Source organism: Homalodisca vitripennis, chromosome 1, assembly GCF_021130785.1.
Source record: "Homalodisca vitripennis isolate AUS2020 chromosome 1, UT_GWSS_2.1, whole genome shotgun sequence".
Lineage (NCBI taxonomy): Eukaryota > Metazoa > Arthropoda > Insecta > Hemiptera > Cicadellidae > Homalodisca > Homalodisca vitripennis.
This window is the reverse complement of record NC_060207.1, coordinates 244,226,939-244,247,855: the sequence shown is the minus strand read 5'-3', so window position 1 is coordinate 244,247,855 and position 20,917 is coordinate 244,226,939. Positions and strand designations below refer to the sequence as shown.

General features: G+C 33.0%; 1 protein-coding gene across 5 annotated transcripts in view; it reads left to right on the top strand.

The window, feature by feature from the left end:
- The first annotated feature begins 2,519 nt into the window (after nt 1-2,519).
- Nucleotides 2,520-20,917, top strand: part of LOC124353215 (beta-TrCP) — a 37,912-nt gene continuing 19,514 nt past the window's right edge. For 4 of the 5 annotated variants that reach the window (XM_046803110.1, XM_046803109.1, XM_046803112.1 and 1 more), the window contains exons 1-2: nt 2,520-2,667; nt 20,037-20,268. In XM_046803110.1, coding sequence (XP_046659066.1) covers nt 2,611-2,667; nt 20,037-20,268 — 289 coding nt within the window. In that variant the 5' untranslated portion in view covers nt 2,520-2,610. Of the gene's footprint in view, nt 2,668-20,036; nt 20,269-20,791; nt 20,884-20,917 lie in introns of those variants that run through there. The other variant, XM_046803113.1, reaches the window with a different exon arrangement.

Sequence of the window (20,917 nt, the reverse complement as noted above, 5' to 3'; positions counted from 1 at the left end):
TCTTGTCAGGAAGGCACTCACTGGTCCGCTCTTAGAATTTGATCTTCTATCTTGTGAAGGATGTGTCGAACAATCACCAAGAGGCCTTCCAATTTTTTGCTTCCTAGAATATGCTCTAAAGTACAGTTTGGTGTTAAATAAGTTTGCCTAAACCTTTTCTATTCATTTCTGACTTCTGGCATTCAAAGAAGGTATGGTTTGCAGAATCAACTTCACCACAATACCAAGACACGCCATCACTTGACAGATGGGATCTCTTAACGTGACTGTAAAACTCTCATGTTCAGTTAAAGATTAGGTAATGTAGAGATTTACCTTTTCGTGTTTCCTTTCTGTCCATCTCCTTACACCATTAACTAATTTTCTTGTCCAGTGAGCAGTTCCCTTTTAATTTCTCTGTTATACTTCTGGCCACCTATTGATAAGATGTAGCTCTGGATAATAAGGAGCAGTTACAACGATGGTTCTCTTCTGGTCAAGGCTTGTGTATATTCCTGTTCCATTGAGCTGCATTGAAGGCATTCTTAAAATTCCGTGCTACAAGAACACAAAGTTTATTCTGCCTACTGTATTGCAATACTCCACCGCCCTAAAAATTGCATCTAACATTTTTATTTAACTTATTTGTGATTTACATTAGTAGTTCGTTGGATGACACTTCTCCCTTTATGCAGATTATAACAGTTTCGATAGAGAGATCTCCTCTGTATCACAAGGTGAAGCTGAAGAATTATTTGGAGATGATTCAGGCTAGGCGTCTTGTCAATGGAATGAGTCTGAACTGCATTGAATTGTTTGATCATCTCTTAAACCATATTAAGACGTAACCATCATTTTGATTTTAAACTTTAGGATATTGCTCTTTGTAGTGTCTTCAGAACGGGATCTTGAACACCCACCTATGACTTTGGTATGTATTTCACGAACTTTGTCAACAAAATCACGAAAACGTTTTCACTTGTCAAACTTATCACTCGGGCCTCTCACTGCCGTTCTTCAGAGCCCTATATGCCTTCTTGTTCGACATGTATTGAAATACTCCTCTGTGGTTTGGTACCTTCCTACGTGGGGGAGACTTCGTCTTTGAACTCGGTGCAAAATTGGTTCTTCCGGATGTTTAATGTAAGGTTCAGTAAAAAGAAACGGATTTGGATCTGCAGTATGTTAAAATCCTCTTTCAGCTTCATAATCTGGTGATTAGCAGGAAATGGGTAGACATAGCGTTCCTTTTCAAGATCCTGAATAGCGTAATTGATTGCCCGGAGATACTCCTCCTCATAGATCTTCATTTCACTTGTCGAGCACGCCATTGTCAACTGTTTGTCATATACCACTTCCCAACGAACTAACAGTACTACAGCGCAATACCCAGGCTGATAAGGACAGGAAAAGAAGTGTACGTTTACGTTGAGTTTTTCGATTCTACCTTATGAACATTTAAAATGAATGTGTTAATGAGTGTATGATCTTGGTTTCTCTGTGAGGCTACTAATTGTATGAGTTGCTCTTTCATTTAGTTAGTTATTTGGTTGGTTGTTCGCTTTTTTATAAAGTTTATTATTTATTTATTACATTTTTAATTATATAATATTATAACTTATAGAGACTCTTAGTTTACCATCTTTGCTCTGGCTGCATATTTATTATTGTTATTGTTAATTTGCTGTTTTATATTTTTGTTATTGTTTTCAAATTATATAAATGGTAGTCTATTTTGTCCTAATGTACTTTGTGTACTTAATTTCTCCAAGAAATTTAAATTTGACATACTGAGTATAGTGGACTACTGGTATGCGTGTCCTAACGTCGGTACATGACTCGTGTTAACGTGTAATATAGCTGCAGAGGTATCTTAGTTTAAGCTTAGGCTTTGGCACATATCAATTGTCAACCACTAATAATAATTATTGAATATAAAACATTTCATGGCTTACACTTTTTTATATACAAATTGTTATTATTATTTATCAATCTATATGAATGTAACGCAATTGGTTAAATGGTGAAATCCCATAAATAATAATAAATAAATAAATAACAGAGTGTTAGACAACAAACTATTAAATGTTTAGTGTGAAAGAATGGTTTTCAATAAGTCTATAATTCTCTATGTAATATAATTAATATATAATAATAATAATAATAATCATATGATTACTATTAAACGTTGTTTGTGTTAACATTGAAACGTAAAGAAGTTGATGTTTCTGTTCAAGGTACTCATAATATTTCTTTTATTTAATATTAATTATTATCACGAATGGACACAACAACGGTAAGCTATAGATAAAATGATTTTAAGGAATTGAAGATAAATATTCTGTCCCAAGTCGGAAATCAAAACTGTTATTTTGAAGTCGCTCAAAACTGTACCAGAATTTGTACAGTATTTAACTTTTAATGTTAGGAATAAGATAATTTCCTGTAATATAATATATAACATTTACAATGGGTTTTAGCTGCGCGGAAAATAGCTCTACCACTTTTCATTGTTGTCGAACCTGACTGCAGTAGTGACGTCATAGTATAGTGCTATTGACTATGCATCTAGATCTAGTAGTGACAGTAAATTGTCTGTAATTTAGGCTTTATGAAGTTTTTAGTGAGATAATGCTAGATATGGAGACTGAAAAAGTTATAGAAGATAGTTTAAATAATAGTCCTCAAGTAAGTACTACCCATTTGTTTTAGTTTTTGCTAACTTTCTACAAGCTGTCTGTTCAGTCATGGTCCTAACCAGTCTTCTTCCATCTTTGATGGAAGACTTGCTAGTTATTCATCTTATTTTACAAATCACGAATTCTAAATGTTACTAATCAATTACGATTAAAATTTTTGACGTTCATTATATTTCATTAAATATAGTTTTGTTAAAACCATTATCCCATATAAGATGCACATTCTTGGCTAAATTTCTTAACTTCTTGACCATTCCTATACTAAATCAAAGGTTAGCCTACATTTTAGTTGGGGCTTAGCATGATAATTTACTGGAATGGAGAATGCTTTCGCGAACTGACTAAACACATTGTGGTGTTACGTTTTATGAAATTGAAATTTCAAAGAATTTATAAGGTTACAATTTATATTTTTTAATTAAACATGGTCTAATTTTGTGCAAAATGAAACTAGGCTAAGTCTTGTAATTGTTTTCCTTAGTTTTGAATAAAACCACTATGTAATACAAATTATCTTATTAAGTTAAAGATTACTTAATAAGATAATTTGTATTACATAGTGGTTTTATTCAAAACTAAGAAAACAATTACAAGACTTAGCCTAGTTTCATTTTGCACAAATACTTTGGAAAAAGGACAATAAATTTTAAAACAACATAGGCTAGGCCTGCGTTACATATTTGTAAATTTTCAAATGATTTGACCCTAGGCAATATTCACAGTGCTAAACTGTTAATTGAGCCTAAAGAAGTTAGTTGGTTTTTAACATTCCCTCTAAATATAAGCTTTATTTAAATAGAAATTGACATAAAGATGTTTTCATAATAGCCTAGTAGTTAAAAGTCTGTAAGGAAATAATATTGTGAAGGTTATTTTCATTTTAACCCGTTAACCACTCAATATTCTTGGGCCCAACCTACTAGTATAAATCCAATTAAATATAGGCTACAAGGGTTTAGTAAAACTCACAAAACATTCACTTTTATTGCTATTTGGCTGACTGCTCATTGTTTTTTTTAGAAACAGGCTATAATATCCTGTCATTTATAAGCACTAAAGTATATAAGATTTTTTTTATTTCAAGAATAATTTTTAAACATTTTATTTTCTTGTCAATTTGGAAAGTCAGAAATTGTTTTAGTACAAAAGACAGTTATAATCTATAGTATTTGGGGTAATTTTATAAGAAATTTAATTCTTTAAGCGGAAAATTTTATTATGTATTTATATATCTTAGTTTTTTCAAGTTTTACGTAGATTTTTGTAAAATGCGACATTTTTGTTCTTACACAACTAGCAAAAACGAAAAAAGCGCAAGGGTATACTATTGTACCTTGGTTCACATTCTTTTTCTAGGGTTAATACATATTCATATTAGTATATGTAAAACGCAGATCGCACTGATATTTGTATGGAATTAATACATATTTATATGCATAGTACATTTTCTTTAGTTTAATTAATTTACATAAACTTTATTATTTGAGCTCATTATAATGTTTAAACAAATATTTAATAACGTATGTTGTCAGTAGTAGTATAGTGTCAATAGTAAGTTATATAACAGGTCAAAAGAACAACAAATAGTAATAAATAAAAAATTATAAAATTACACAGAATTGAAAAGAGCTAGGCCTAGTTTAAACATACAAGTTATTCAAATTTAATAAAAAGTACTCGGAGTAGAATAAATTGGGTTGCTAACCAGGAGTATTGAAACTAAGAAAAATACTAAAATTTTAAATGTTGATTTCAAATCAATTCTAAAGCACAGCTATGTAGTTTCCAAAAACTTGCAAAAAAGACACAGAGAGGTGTTTTTGTAATTGGTTTAGTGCTTATAATTTGCCTAGAGAGCTAGGAAAGGTTATTTTTCAGCATTTTATGCTCTTTCCAGTGCTATATAACGCAACATGAGACAGGGCTAAATATTGGAAAAAATTACAAAAAATATAAAGATTTTTGTTAAAATTTTGTCAGAAAGTAACTACATAATTTATGATTTAAAAATTTGATGTTCTGAATATGTTGTTTTGTTGTAAACAACATAGTAAAATATATAAATATGGGACGGTACTGGCTTCATAGTTAAACAAAACATTTTCCTGACACTCATTTTCACAAGTTTAACGTGTTTAACTGAATAGTAATAAAAATACCCAAGTACAACAAAAATAGGTATTTTTGATTGTATGTTCTTAAAAAAGTACAAAATTTAAAGTGTTCATAATATTTCAGTAGAAGACAATTACTAATGTCAATTGACTGGCTAAATGTAAATTGTGTTAATGGGATCATTGTTAAAAAGTTAAACTAAGCCTAAAATATTAGTTGTATATATAGGATCTTTCAAAAGCCAGGGGCTACCCCTGTCATTTCTAGACTGTGTGACCAATTGAAATAAAGAGTTTGGAGATCTTTGTAGGTTAATTAGACCTAATTTTGGTGTACCTACACATGAGGGTTTTTATTATCCTGAGGTCACGCTCTCCTACTACTTTATTACGCGGTGAAGTAGGTTTAATTTAGTAACATTACGTTACTTAAGTTAGTTTTATTAAAGTAACATACATCTATGTTATTTAACTTTAAGAGCACTCTCGTGATCGGAGCTTGAATTTGGGTACTATCTCGAGGGATGCTTTTCTTTTTCACCACCGAAGCCCAGTTAGTAGTTACAGTACAGTAGTTATTTCTTGTTATTGATAATGTAATGTGTAAGCTGTAGTGTAAATTAGAAGTGTTCAAAACTAATTTTGTTTTGCCTTGTCATTCTAAACATTTAGTGTCAGTTTGAGTGAGACTTTACTAAGTGAATAACCAAACCTTGCTAAAAACAGTCTGCAAATTTAACACACTTTCAGAGCAAGTTTTCTTTCTTAACCCTCCAACTGATAATAAAAAACTCCCAGAATGATACACTGGTTTTAGTTTGCATATTTTACAGATATTAAAAAAAAAATGTGCTAAATGCTAAGTAATAATTGTTATATATAAATTTTTTTGTTAGAAACCATAGAAAAATTTAAAATAATACATATATATGCATTTACTAGAGTATTGTTTTATTTGCACATGACTTGGATAGTAAGATACTGTAAATGTACAAAATATACACAGTTTTGTAGTGAACAGAAATATTATATAGGTACACCTATTTAACCCTTTTACTGCCGACGTGCGCGATTGCGCACGCTGCCGTTTGTGCGAAAATCGCCAACGTGCGCTATAAAAGCCGTCTCGTATTTGTTTTATACTGGTTTTCAATGTTGTCCAAATGCATCGAAATTCAGCTGTGTTATTCATTACTATATGGACAACACACAGAAAACAGGTTTTATAATCTATGGAAGCCATTTTTGTTACTGAACTTCTTTGGTTATAACTCGAGTTTGGTTTGATGAGGTTATGGTCGATCTCATTAGTTGTGAGTTCCACTTGTGTTGTTTCGTGTTTTACACTTTATTTGACATTTATATTTGTAAATCTACATATTTTTACGATTAATAAAATGAGTACTGGAGGGAAGAGGAAGAGAACCAGGACTGTCTGCAAAAACTGTAAAAAAGGTGTTCATCCCACAAGTTTTGGGGAACACAAGTGCTAATCAGCAGGCCTATGAACCTAAAAATGTATATATATTTTTGTAAATATTGATCAAAGTGTCTTTTAACTTTAATTTTCTATTATGTATTATATTTTCATATCAATGGACAGTGATTTATGTATTATAAAGTGATTTATGTATTATAAAGCGATATAGTGTAAAGTTATGTATCAATAAACGTGTTATCTTGAAATTCGAGGATATTGCACCAATTTCAAAAATTCATCACAGCTTCAGTATTTTTCAAGGTATGTTCCTAAAACTTTTTGGGAATGTTTATATATAATTACTATACAATAAAAAATTATAATTATGGTGGTGGTTTAATATTTAAATATAGTTGTTAAAGTGCAAACTCAAAAAATAATTTTTATTTATTTAAAATTTTTGTTTCATGACATAATATATATATATTTTTAAGGACAGAAAATGTTTAAATTATTTTTTGTAGCAAATTACAACTTATAAGGAAAAAAACAAGATAAAGTTTATCAATTTATGATAAAAAATAATGAATCCATGATTTTTTAAAAAAATCATTACATTTTAGTCAATTTCAGCCCGGCATTTTTCAACAAACTAAAAAAAAGGTGTCCGGCAGTAAAAGGGTTAAAACACAAAAAAAGTGTAAAAGTATGTACTACTTTTTTTGGCAGTACACATCCATATTGGTATTTGATGAATTCTTTGGGCAAGAAGGGTATCAGATAATGATGACTTTTTTTCACTGTTATAGCAGTTTTTACAACCCAACTCACATTCTACCGGTTTATAACCATCCAGACTACCTGACTGCATATCTGACAAAAGACAAAAGAAATATCGTGCTCTTTATTTGCTGATATGCCACTTTCATCATCAGAACTAATATTTTCATCATCCAATAGATCACATATATAATTTGAACAACGAGGATTGCCCATTTCACAACATAACATTCAATTATAAACAACTAGCCTACATAATTACCAAGCAACAGTATCAACAAAGAACGTCAAGGCCGTGCAGCGCGTCACCAGCTGCATAGTCCGTCAGCTGTATGCCGTGCGGCATTTGGATCGATATCAGCTGACGAGTAATATTACGAATATAAACTATATAAAATTAATTGGTATTTATGAGTAGAGGATTCAAATTTTGCAAGTTTTGTCTTTATAACTTAAACGGTTTTCTCGTAGTAATAGCGGAAAGTTGACCGATGACTGTGCCGTCTTTATCAGTTCACAAGTGGTATTGATGAACGTCTGTGCCATCGGTCATCAGTTGGAGGGTTAAAAAAGTTGTGTACACGAGAACAGAGTTAAATGTGAGCAGTGTGGATCTGTATTTTCTGTAGCTCATAGAGACCAATCTGATGTTAACGGTTTAAGTGCCGTGATTTCAACGGTGCTGCACAGAGCTGCCACCATGATCAACTGTAGCAAAATCTTCATTTATCGAACTGTCACCAGAATATCCTGATTCGTTACGTCAGATTGTGGTTTAATAATTTGAGCCCACATCCTGATCGTCATCACTCTTAGACAGCTTACATACTGCTGAATGCCTAACTCACAACAACACTAGACAAATCTATGTTTGATAAAATGTCCTTATCCATATTACAAATAATTCCTGCCATACTAACAGAATCACAGTTAAAATAGAAAATAACTAAATAACTAACTTCCAGCAAACGGCACAGTATAAAAAAAAAAATTTTAAATGTGTAAAGTTCATTTTTTATTTTTTACTTTCTATAATTATGGTAAGTATAAAAAAGTAAAAATTTTAAAGTTATCTTGTACGTACATATATTTATGGGACATTAAATTGTAGATATAAATAAAGTCAAAATAAAAGGCACGCAAAATTTTATTAGCTAAACTATAAACATTACCAGACAATTATATAAATTACACTTGTGATAAATATAAAAAAGAAATGCATGATTGTAAATATACAACTAACCTAATAGTGTTCTTTTATATAAACAGAAAACACGACGAAGGAAACAGACTCAGCGATGGTTAGACATGCACTACCTGAAGCCAAACTGCAAACAAAAGCGCGCGTGCTGTACAGCATCTGTGCCGTGTGGCAGGGAGAGTGTTTCAAACAATGTAACGCGACAGCTATATTTTGACGCTTGACATAGGTCAATAACCCACACACATGGTTGACGCATACCGTTAGTGATATTGATCGGATTTAAAAGGAACTTAAATTTGCTATAGACGCAGTTTTGTGTCGATGCGCCGTACCGCGTCTTTGCCGTTTGGAAATAGTTTGTCTATGCGCCATACGGCGTCTGTGACGTTATAAGGGTTAAAAGACGCAATTGAAAAAACTAGAAAACAATAACATTTTGTTTCTGTTGACTGTCAGAGTGTAATAGCAATTAAACAACACTACTGTGGATTATTAGTAGTTCAAATAAACACTACTAGAGGCCAGTGTGTATCATCTTACAGTTACCAGATGAGTGAAGCAGCAGTTTGGCACGTGATAGCACAGGCATGGCAATTAAGGGGTTAACGATCATTTAAATAAAAAAAAAATACAAAAATATTTTATTGGACTTTGCTGAATCATCAAAAATTTCTACCTTTTTCAAAAACTTAAATTCACAAGACGAGTATGAAATATATGCAAAAGAGGCAACATTCAAACTGATGCTCCTACAAGTTAGTTTCAAAATATTTTGAACCAAAAGTTTCGTTGGTTAAAACTAAATGTGAAGCTATAATTCTAAATTTAATATCACCTTTGCCACTGAGGATTGAAATTATGATTTATTAAATGCAAATTTTGTTGTACTAAGTACGGGTATCAAACAAAAAAGAAGTTAAACTTGTTCCTATAGTTGTGCGTTATTTTAAGCAGGAATCTGATGTGCGAGTCAAACTTCGACTTTTAAGTCTATACCAGACGAAACCGCAGAAATATTGTCAGATTATTTGATGACATTTTGTAAGGGAAAACAAAGTGGAAGAGAAAATTGTAGGATTTTGAGGTGACAACTGTAATAAAACATCAGTGGAATACAGAGAAGAGGAAATACAAATTATTTGCTTATATAAAGAACGAACTTGGAATAACCATAAATGGTATTGCTTGTAGTGCTTATATCAGTCACAACACAGACCAGACTGCTGTAGACGAGCTTCTGATTGAAATCGAGGCCGTTGTTGTGAACATTTACAATTATATTTATATTTACCCTCTAGGAAATATATATTTACTCAACTCAAAGAATTCAGCGGATTTGCATATATTGAATATCACAAATTATTACAACACAGTAATACTAAATTTAGCTCCCTTATGCCAGTAATTGAAGGGAAGATACTCATATTTTCTGGTTTGAAAGAATACTTCTTGTCTCAGGAAATGTGTCCATCTCTGACAAAGCGTGTTAAAGTGTTCCTATGCTCATAGTTAGCTAGAGGAAAACAAGTCCAGCGCTACTGAAGTTGTACATATCCTACATAAGTTGAACGAAAATATACAAGAGAGGAGTCTTAACTTCATTCCTTATGGCACAAACACGATCTTAAAAACACTTCAAGGAAAGTAGCATGTCGACTGCAGCCAAATCACTAGTGATTTTAATGAGTTTTACAGTCCGTCTATCTCTTACATTACAGTAAAGGTCAATGAAAACATTGTTTCTTGGGAAAACATTGAAAGAACTGCAGAAGTTATTACAAAAAACACAAGGTTGTTCTTTCCGAGAGGTTTTGGGCTTCAGAAGTAGAAGTATGGGAGTGAAGAAAATCGATGGTGCTGTACCATTTCTTTAAGCAGCAAGATATTTTAGTGTCTAATCTTAAGCTTAAATTCAATGTTCTGTCCAGAAAGAGAGCTTTCAATGTTGAGCATTACCTGGAGTGATGTCTGAAGCATGAAGCAACGGATCGCAGCTTGACGTTGTGCTAAGTTAACTTTTTGGATTTAGCTGTACAGAGTTTTATGAAAAGCATAAAATCCAAGAAAGATTTATTGAGAGAAAGATGCACTGCAGTGGGAAAATATAAATGGTATAAAAATAAGCTTTGCTTTTTTATTTTATACTTGTCAAAGTTTTTAAGGAATTGACATATATAATGATTGTAACATTTTTTGGTTTGTAATTTTTAATGTTTTAAATTTAACTAATAAAAGCTCTGTAAAAATATCACCTAAACTGTATTGTTAGTGATATACTTAGTAACCATTGTTACACTATTTATAAATTAAATGACATTCACACTAACATACTATACCAGGTTTTTAAATTTGCTTTATCCTTAATACCCCCTACTCATTTCTAATAGTGGACTCCTGGTTGGCCGGTGAAAGATTATGGCAACCCTTAATTATAGTACCAGTCCAATTCAGTGTAAATAAAATAACATTACTTTAATTTTTTCCTAATATCCTCCGATTTACACATACCAGCTAGAAGAGTTATCTTAGGTTCATATTTTAGCTCAATTTGTAATGGAGCTGGAACAGTTTGTTGTTACAAAACAAGGCCTTGTTTGAATATAAGTATTTTAAATTGTGTTAATTATTTTTGTTTCAGTACTTTGTGTTTTAACTTGTGTGTTTTAGTACTTTTTATTCGTTTAGTCGTCATTTAATAATCTCTATTTCAGTAATTTGTTGAATTCCAGAGTTTTAAATTCTGTTAATCTTAGTTTTAATACTTGGTTTTTCAATATATGTGAATTTCAGTACTTTTCCTGTTGGTCATTTATTTATGATGGTTTTAATATGTATGATGATATAACATATATCTTGTGTTAAGAGCTATCAATGATGTAGTCTACAAGACAAAGAGCGTAAGAAGAATTTTTAATTTTTTTTCCTAGTTATATGTTTAAACACATAAAATAAACTAATACTAATTTTGTAAAATGCTGAAATTTCTGTATGGGATCGCAATGGAAACACAAATTTAATTTAATTTAGCTTAAAAGGTCATTGTTATTTTGGACACGGTAGGGTACATATCTGTAAATTGTGTATATCTTTTGTATGACAGTGTCTTCCAAATAAAAAATTACAAGCATTTTAAAATATAGTTGTTACCAAGTTTAATGTATCTGTAATAACTAAAAAAAAATACAAAATTGAGGTTAACGCAGATGAGTTACATAGAGCTGATCACTGACATTGACAGACCCCGTACCCTTGATTGAAATTTCAGGATATAATTATTGCATGTCAATATTTACACACAAGGTACCCTACTGTGTCCAAAAGAACAATAAACTTTTAGGTTGTATAACATTAAATTTATTTGTTCCCATTGAGATCATGCAATGAAACTTTCAGTATTTATAATTAATTTATAGAACAATCTTAAAAATAATATTTTCTCGAAATAAAATCAATAGTTGTTTTAATTTACGCTTTCAAAAATTTAAGTACGTACAAAAAAAGTAACATTCTTTTTACTCACTTGCAAGATCTTATCTCACCTGTAAAAGTCCATAAATAGAGCTAAAAAGTATACATAAAACCACCATATGTATTAAAAATATCATAAATAAATGATCAACAGGAAAAAACTAATGTGCATATATATTGAAGTACAAAGTTTTGAAACAAAGATTATAATAAATTACTAACAGGATTTAAAATTCTGAAATTCAAACATATTAAAACACAAATTACTGAAATATAGATAATTAAATGATAATTAATTGAGTAAGAAGTACTGAAATACACAAGTTAAACACAAAGTAATAAAACAAAAATAATTAACATGATTTAAAATACTTAAATTTACAAAAGGCTCTGTTTTGTAAAAACAAAAACAACTCTTCCTTCATTAGAATACAGACATCAAAGTATGGCCATAAAGGCGTTGCCAAGTAAATGAGCTTAATAATATATAAAACTTATTAAAAAATAACATTTAATTTTCGTGATAAGTGTTATCTTTAGAAGTTATATTTTATTCAAGTTTGAAAAAGTAATAAACATTACAAATTTGTTTAGGGAAGTAAACTTCAATTAAGTTTTCCCTTCTGCACATCAGTGTCAAGTACAATAATTTTCGTCTTTATGTTGTCTACCTTTCATTTGTCATGGGCTTCATTTAAAGAAAATGTTGTTCTATTTATCGTGTAGTAAGATTGTGATCAAACAATGCACACACTTTCCCTTAGTGTTGTACTGTGACAAGAAATGTGGTGAAGGGTTATTTCTAGCTGTTAGGAGTGTCTTGCTTATGTTAGGTTATAAGTATTATTGAACATATCTAGTTAACTAATTTTTAAATACAAAACGAAAGGCTTCTTACAATTTTTTTAACGTTTTCCTTCGTGCCATAACATATAAAATTATGTCTTGCAACTTGATCAGCATTTCCTGATGGTTTATTTTACTCAGGTCTATAGAAACAAAAGAAGAATAATTCTACATGTAACAGGTTTAGTGATTACTGCCTTAAAGAGTCATGGACACCACAAAGAGATTTTAGATTGTGTTTAAGATTGAGCACAATTGCACGCTAATTTGAGATCGGTTCCTGGTAATTAAAGTTGAATCAGTCTTTAAAATGTGTTTGGTTCAAATTCAATAAATAACATTCTAATCAAGTGAATAGGAGTGTTAAAATGGTTACGATTTCAACACCATGATCTCAACTACAGCAGCTTATTAACTCGTATTGTTTTTATAATAATATACATTCTAGACTCAATTAACCAAGTGGAATGGCTAACAATTATTCCTAATAAGTATAATTTTAGAAGGACGATTATTTCTGAATATTGTTTATCCGCTTTGCGTCATTATCGCTAGCGCAAATTTACAGTCAGTCAGTCACGTTCGTCCGCTGCAAGATTCGTGCATTTTGATTATTTGTACCCGCAACCGCGTCTCGGCTGACTCACACTGTGATGTACACTCACTGCAGAGTGAGTCACAACTAAAGTTACCGGGCTGTCCGTACAGAACAAAGAAATCGTCGCTTCCTAGACCCTCCTCTCCGGTCACATATTCCGTCTGTTCTGTAAAGTCATTATTGTTATACAATTTGTTACGTAGTGGTAATCACAGGCCGTTTGTTGCATACTTGATTACTCGTTAGGGATTGTTCAAGTCGGGAATTAATTCAAATTAAGCACTAAATTAAAAATTGACATTGTTTGAAAGTCAGCATACTAACAAGATGTCCGTTTGTGTGTCGTAATAATATGACCGTAGTCGTGCGTATTTGGCCTGTGGTCGGAAATACAAATACCAGTTTCAGTTTAGTTTCTAAGTCGGGCCGAAATTAGGGTAACGGGTCGGGAGGCCCATTATAGTGAGAGGGCGGTGACCCACCCCAAGCCGGCCCGTCGGACTGGCCCCGTTTCTCCCCCTCCTCCCCCTCCTTTAATCGATCTCATCCCTATCGCTCCGTCAATTGCTTGTTTACGACGACATCCCACTCCGAGTCTACTGATGGCGCGTTGTCTGCAGCTAAACGATCGCCCACCAGATACTGAGAAAAGAATTCGTTTAATGAATTTCAAGGAACCGAGCAGACCGAAATTCTGTGTACGGGTCACAAGGCGTAAGGGTAAGGGGGGGGGGGGGTTGTAAGGATATTTGGTGTAATTTCATTGCTGAAAGTACACGTATATTTTAAATTATAAAATCAGGAAGTCGATGTACAGTACATACTAGTTTCCTGTAGGTACACGTTAAAAGTCAATATACTTTGTTTCAAGGTTATAAGCAGTCGGATTATAAAATAATGTAGCACGAGTTAGCCCAACAATAGAGAGCCGAGCTGACACAGTGCGCAGACGTAGTTACAGCAACCGCGCAGTAACCTAACCTAACAGTACAGACACTCCTAACGGGACAGCGGCGCAGCGCGTTGCGCATCTCCATCTCACCTCGCTTTCCCTCGTTTCGTTTGTTCCGCTCCTCCGACTCTTGTGTCTTCCCGCGACCGCGACCATTGTTTATCTGTTTCTTCACAGTTCGCACAGCTGATCGGTGCCGTGTCCACCGAGCGGCCGCTGATTTGGTGACAGGAATTTTAGGGGAAGTTGCATTGCGGTGAACGGAATCCCTTATCTCAAGACTCACTACAAATAGATCACAATGTGGTCGAGATTCCTATGTTGATTATAGTGATCACATTTCAAGCAGAACCCACAATTTCCTGCATCCAGCGATTTCTTGGTTCAAATTTCCTGTACCATACGAAACAGTGTAAATAGTATTTTTTTCGGACGTTTGCCATTGTTCAGTGATACAAAAAAATCAGAACGATAGCAAATGTTCGGAAAATCATGTTTCCTTCACAATCCTTCCATCTCCAAAAAAACAAAGAAGTAAATAGTCTAAGAGAAGCGAATATTCAGCATTAACAAAGATCAGTCCAAAACGTGTATTCATCATCCAATAAACTGCCCCTAGCATGCCTAAGATAATGTAGGGGGTAGCCTACGGCTTCCGTTATGTTATACTGGAAAGCCGAGAGTACGTCGCGTCTACCTAAATCGTATTGATTTGAAGTGGACACTTTCACGGCCAACTACATAGATTGCCTGTAGCTCCTCGGCCCGCCATGCTTGCGGTTTGTTCCACTTCCTTCCGACTTAAAAAACTTTCAGACCAAACCGAACCCAGTATGGAAATTATGGCGGCCGCCTACTTTTATTAGGAAATTTAAATTCAAGCCGTTTTGGCACAACCAACACAACATTGATAGACGGGGGTGAATTGGTGTTTTACAATATCAGTAAACTAAGGAGTGTTACCTACCTCTGTTCACATAATAATATACAGTATTCATTACATTACGTTGAATTGGCTGAGTTTGGTTCCCGAAGTCCATTTTGAGGTTATGATCACCTCGCCCCACCTGCCTTGGAGCTGAGGTTGTTGTGTTCTAAATTTTAATTCTTTGTAGCACTTTCGGGGCTAATTGGTTTTAGTGAAATGGGTTTTTGTTCAGTAACTTGATTCACACAAAACGTAGCTTTGTTAGTGAGAGGAATCTTTTAAACCGCTTATAGACGTAGTTAAGTCTGTATCGAAGTTAACATAACTTCGAATCGTTGAACTGAATGTTCAATTAGATTAAATTTGAATTCAAATGTTCTTTGGCAGTCGAGTAGAAGTGAAGTCTGTACGTAAGTAGTGTTAGAGCCATCAGACCTGCCAAGTAAATGAAGGACACATTTTTTACTAGGCCCTTCCGTGTTGAGTCATTTTCGTGGTTAAATCTTTGTTTGCTTCAACCTTTGCCCTCTAAGATTTCTCGGCTTTCAATACGATAACATTGTATCTATCTCTTATTTATGAACCTATGTAGACAATTATCGAGAAGTTTGAACTTAGACAAAACTGGAAGTCGTGCTGTCAAATAGTAAAATCAAATCGAATGTTGTATTTGTCACGACAATTTCACGGACGTTGATAATCTATGATCGGCGCTCATACCGATAACCGTGCAGAGATCTTGCATCTTCAAGAGCCTATTACCAATAGTATATACAGCAAACCCGGAGCCTCACATTGCATTTCCGGTGTGGCGGTCGTGGGCCCTGAAAACCTGTCCTGTGCGGGGGACTTCCGGTTTAGCCTGGGGCTACATCTCACGGCGCATGCGCTGTTCAACCAGTCTAGCACCTGCCTTGTTGCTCTTTCTTGGTTTAGTCACGGCCTTGATGTTAATAATACCTATAATTCCCCTCTTTGTCTCTCCTACAAAATATCCTTATTCGAACTTGAGAGTAATTACGTCATTGAAATGAACTCTTAGATAACAAAGAAAATCTTAGCCGTGTTAAAGGTGGCAAAAACTGTTTTTTAATTGTTGAAATACCTTGGTGGATTATTAAGCTGCAGTTGTGGCCTAAGCACATCGTTTTGACAAAATATTTATTTGTTAAAATAGTTTTGCTCTTTTGTAATTTCAAGAGTGTTAATAATTAGAATCAGTTAATTACTTCCCTTATATTCTGTTATGTATTTTCATTATAGGCTGATTCGAATTCATTCTTAATAAGAAAAATATGTTTCTGTCCATCATTATTTTCAGACTGAAATGTTTCAGAATAAATATATGTATCACTTTTTATTGTACCAATACATGTTTTGTATGGATAAATGCACGTAAGGTAAACTATTTTTGTTTTATTTACTTTGTAAAGTTTTACCTTATTTGCAAAAAAATGTTTAGGTGAATCAATAAAAAAAAAAAAAAAAAAAAAACAGAAAACTAAAAATTGTGAATAACTGAATCTGTATTGTTATGAATTGTAATTTTGAATGTGTTTTCCGAATTCGTATTACATTGTACACAATAAATAATTTTATGTTCACCACATACAAATGCACTGTGACAGAAGGAACAGATTTTTCTCGCTCATGTGGTGGGAGGGGAGGTATACTATTGGCTGTTAGAGATATTACCAAAATCTCCCAGAATTACTTTAAACTTTGTATTGTTCTCTGATATCAATACAGTCAAATAAAGTGTGATGTTCTCCAAACTTGATGATGAGTCGGCTGATTACATATTTAGCAACTATCTAATACAAATTGATTTCTCACTGTTTATTCTTTTTATCCATTATGTTTACAATAGATAATCACTCAGTTAACTTAACAACTATTTCCACAAAATTAAAAAAAATCACACTAAAACTAGTTGATAAGTATTATAAATACTAGTGTAACATAAGTTTCAGCTGTCGTAAAATGTACAATGGATGCCTGAAAGAGACACTATTGACTTAACTATGCGACTCTCAGACCAATATTGTGGTATTAAGGTATGTTTTCTAGTTTGGACATTTAAAAAAATGATGCATTGTCAAATTTATGACAGGTTGGTTGGTAATCCAGGGTTGGTGAGGTCTACACTATATATATTACGATACTTTATAAGAGTGTAAATAAAGAGCTATAAATATAACTTTTAAAATATTTTGTATAGTAATAGACATGGCAGTTTGCCTATAAAACCTTAGGAAATTTCATGACACTAGATAAATTGTGTCATTTATTTGAAGCCATTTTTTTTAATTTTCATACAACAAGTCTTACTCAAGTTTTTATGGTAGCAGTATTAGATTTTTTAACCTTTTGCCTACAGAAATAAAAGAACTCGCTTTTTATTCCTTTAAAAGATACGTTAAAAATAAACTAACGGAAAACTAATTACACTCCCCAGGAGACTTTTTTACATTCAGTTTTTAATTGTTATTTGTTGATTTTTATTTTTTGATTGTTGTTTGTTGATTGCTATTGGTTAATTTTTTTTTTTATTATTTTGCTTTTACCAATGTTATTGCAATACATTTTTTCCATGTTACAGAAAATAGTATTGATTAGTATTTAGTGTAAAAGGATAGTTTTAGTACAATAACTGTAACTGTCTTTTAGAAAAAACATGACGGATGCCTGTACTGAAAAGTTGTTTGGCAATAAATGATTTGATTTGAGTTTCTGATTGATGTAATTTTACTCTGATAGGTTGTTCTTCAGCTTAGTGTTGGGGGGTTTGACATTCCCTGATGTATAGGCTAGCTACTGCCTTTAACACTTAGGGAGCCATACCAACTGTAGTAGACAAGACCTATTGTTCTACCCTTGCACCCCATTACTTCAAAATTTGCGGTTAGTGATGTGCCGCTCCTGGACATCCATAGGGTTGTCTAGATTTAGGTGACCGTTTTTGCTGTGCCCAGTGTGGGGTTCAACTGTAAGGTAAAACCAGCCAGACGTAAACCCTCCTGGGACAAGAAATTCAAAGCTGTTACTTCTACTCAAAGTCCTAAAAAGAATCGATGAATAGAAAATTTTTAAGAACTTAGAGAATTAAAATAATTATAAGTACTTGAAATCATTACTTATATTCAAACCAAGGTTCAAACAAAGGACTATGTTTTGTTTAGGCTAATTATGTAATGTTGTCTTTATACCAGCTACCAACACCAAATTCTGTGCTATGCCAATTACCATTTGAGATCCTTGGTTGCTTAAAAGAGTGTGTATGTGTGTGTGTGTGTGTGTGTGTGTGTGTGTGTGTGTGTGTGTGCGCGTACGTACGTGTAGAATGTAGTGGGAAAATGGTAATTACAGTCCACAGCTAGAATGATGTTGAGTAAAATAATATCGAAGATGATGTAGAACGAGGAAGAAGACACTCAACTTTCACTACAGATAATAATAATGTTGATCTCATTCAAGAAATTGTGCACTTCAAGGTTAAAGAACTAAGATGTTATTGCTTCTGAAATCGATAATGTACGGTACTTGGGTGTTTTATCAGCATTCTTCATGATTTAAATATATTTAGTTATTTTCAAATAGTTTTGAAGATATTATTTCTTGAGGAAGAAGTAAGAGTTCAAGAGAAATAAAAAAAATAACAATCGGAGGCATGGCTGACATGAGAAAATATTTGTATAAGGAAAACTGACATCTGATATGAGGCATGGTAATTTCGGTAGAACCCTTTACCAATAAACAACAGTCATAATGCTTTAAATATGTAATTTTAAAATCCAGCAAACAAACATAGGGCTTTTATCAGAATAAAGTTACAACTTTTAGCAGGAGTAATAGAAAAAGACTGGACTGTTGTAAGAATGCTACTATCTGAATGAAGAGTAATTTTCCTTTTAGTGAACTTAGGCATGAATATTGCTAGATTGCAGAAATGTTTAACCCTACCCCATATTTGGTTTGATAAAACTAGTAACAATTACACAATTTTCCAATATTGGTTTTTATTTTGTACGTGATCTTCCGAAATAATGATTTCATCTTGAGGTGGTTTAAAACATTAATTTGATAGTAAGTGAAACTCTTACCTTATTGGATGGATCAGCACTTAAACAAAAATTTTGGTTGTGTGGTATTTTTAGAAATTGCTGTTGTATTTTATAATACAGAATTTTAGTTCAGAAGTAACTAAGATATCTAATCTTTAAAATAAACATGTTAAATTAGTATACTAGCAACATAACAAGTAACCTCTAATAATATGGTTAGTTCTCTTATTTTTAGCCTATAGTTAATTAACTAAACATAGACTTTGTAGACTCTTGGAGCAATTGGAAATTCTTTAAATATTATTAAATATTATCGCCCGAAATAATAAACAATTTGGAAAAGTAGTGTTTTTATTAATATTTAATAATATTTAAACATAGACTATTTGTGTAGTTATGATTCAAGGTAATCATCTGACCTAATTATCAACATGTCTCTGATGCCCAAACATGTATTAAATTAATTTAAACCCAAAAACAAGTAATTTAATTTAAAACAATAAAGTAAGTGTAACATTACATAAATCTTACACGGTTTTGTAATTTAATTACATTACTGATATTTACTATACAGACTGACTGAGTTACTATATATTCACACAAAACAACTTTAAAAATATCCTAGAAATACATTATTTTATCTATTCATCATACAACTCATACATACTCAGCCACAAAGAACCTGCATATACTGTACACAAATTACATCAAATTGAATTTATGAGAGAAATAAAGCAAAAGATAAAGCTTGATAGGGGAATTCCAAACATTAGCAATGAACTAAATTTAGCAGCACTCAAACAATACAATAACACATTGTGGTATGATTATTTTATCATCGCAAATTGAAATTCGTGTCCACTTTTTTGTACCTACGTAATAAAATAAATAATATAAACATATTATACCATGATTATCACAAGTATCTGAGCCTGTATATAAAAAAGAAACATACATAAGTACATAAACAAATGTTTGTTACAGTTCTCACCAATGACAATATTGTACGATCCCGGCCGGAAGAAGGAATCGACGGGCACTCCGCAGTTTACCAGTGAGCGAGAAACTTGCCTGAAGTACTTTGAGCGATGGAGCGAACAGGACCAGATAGAGTTTGTGGAACACCTGCTCTCCCGCATGTGTCATTACCAGCATGGTCACATCAACACATACCTCAAGCCCATGCTGCAGCGGGACTTCATCTCTCTGTTACCGAGTGAGTACGATTGTTCATCTTTCAGCATATTGCTGAGCTGTGTAGCTTAACATTACCAACATGGTCACATCAACACATACCTCAAGCCCATGCTGCAGCGGGATTTCATCTCTCTGTTACCGAGTGAGTACGATTGTTCATCTTTCAGCATATTGCTGAGCTGTGTAGCTTAACATTACCAGCATGGTCACATCAACACATACCTCAAGCCCATGCTGCAGCGGGACTTCATCTCTCTGTTACCGAGTGAGTACGATTGTTCATCTTTCAGCATATTGCTGAGCTGTGTAGCTTAACATTACCAACATGATCACATCAACACATACCTCAAGCCCATGCTGCAGCGGGACTTCATCTCTCTGTTACCGAGTGAGTACGATTGTTCATCTTTCAGCATATTGCTGAGCTGTGTAGCTTAACATTACCAGCATGGTCACATCAACACATACCTCAAGCCCATGCTGCAGCGGGACTTCATCTCTCTGTTACCGAGTGAGTACGATTGTTCATCTTTCAGCATATTGCTGAGCTGTGTAGCTTAACATTACCAGCATGGTCACATCAACACATACCTCAAGCCCATGCTGCAGCGGGACTTCATCTCTCTGTTACCGAGTGAGTACGATTGTTCCCAACGCAAGTTCATTTA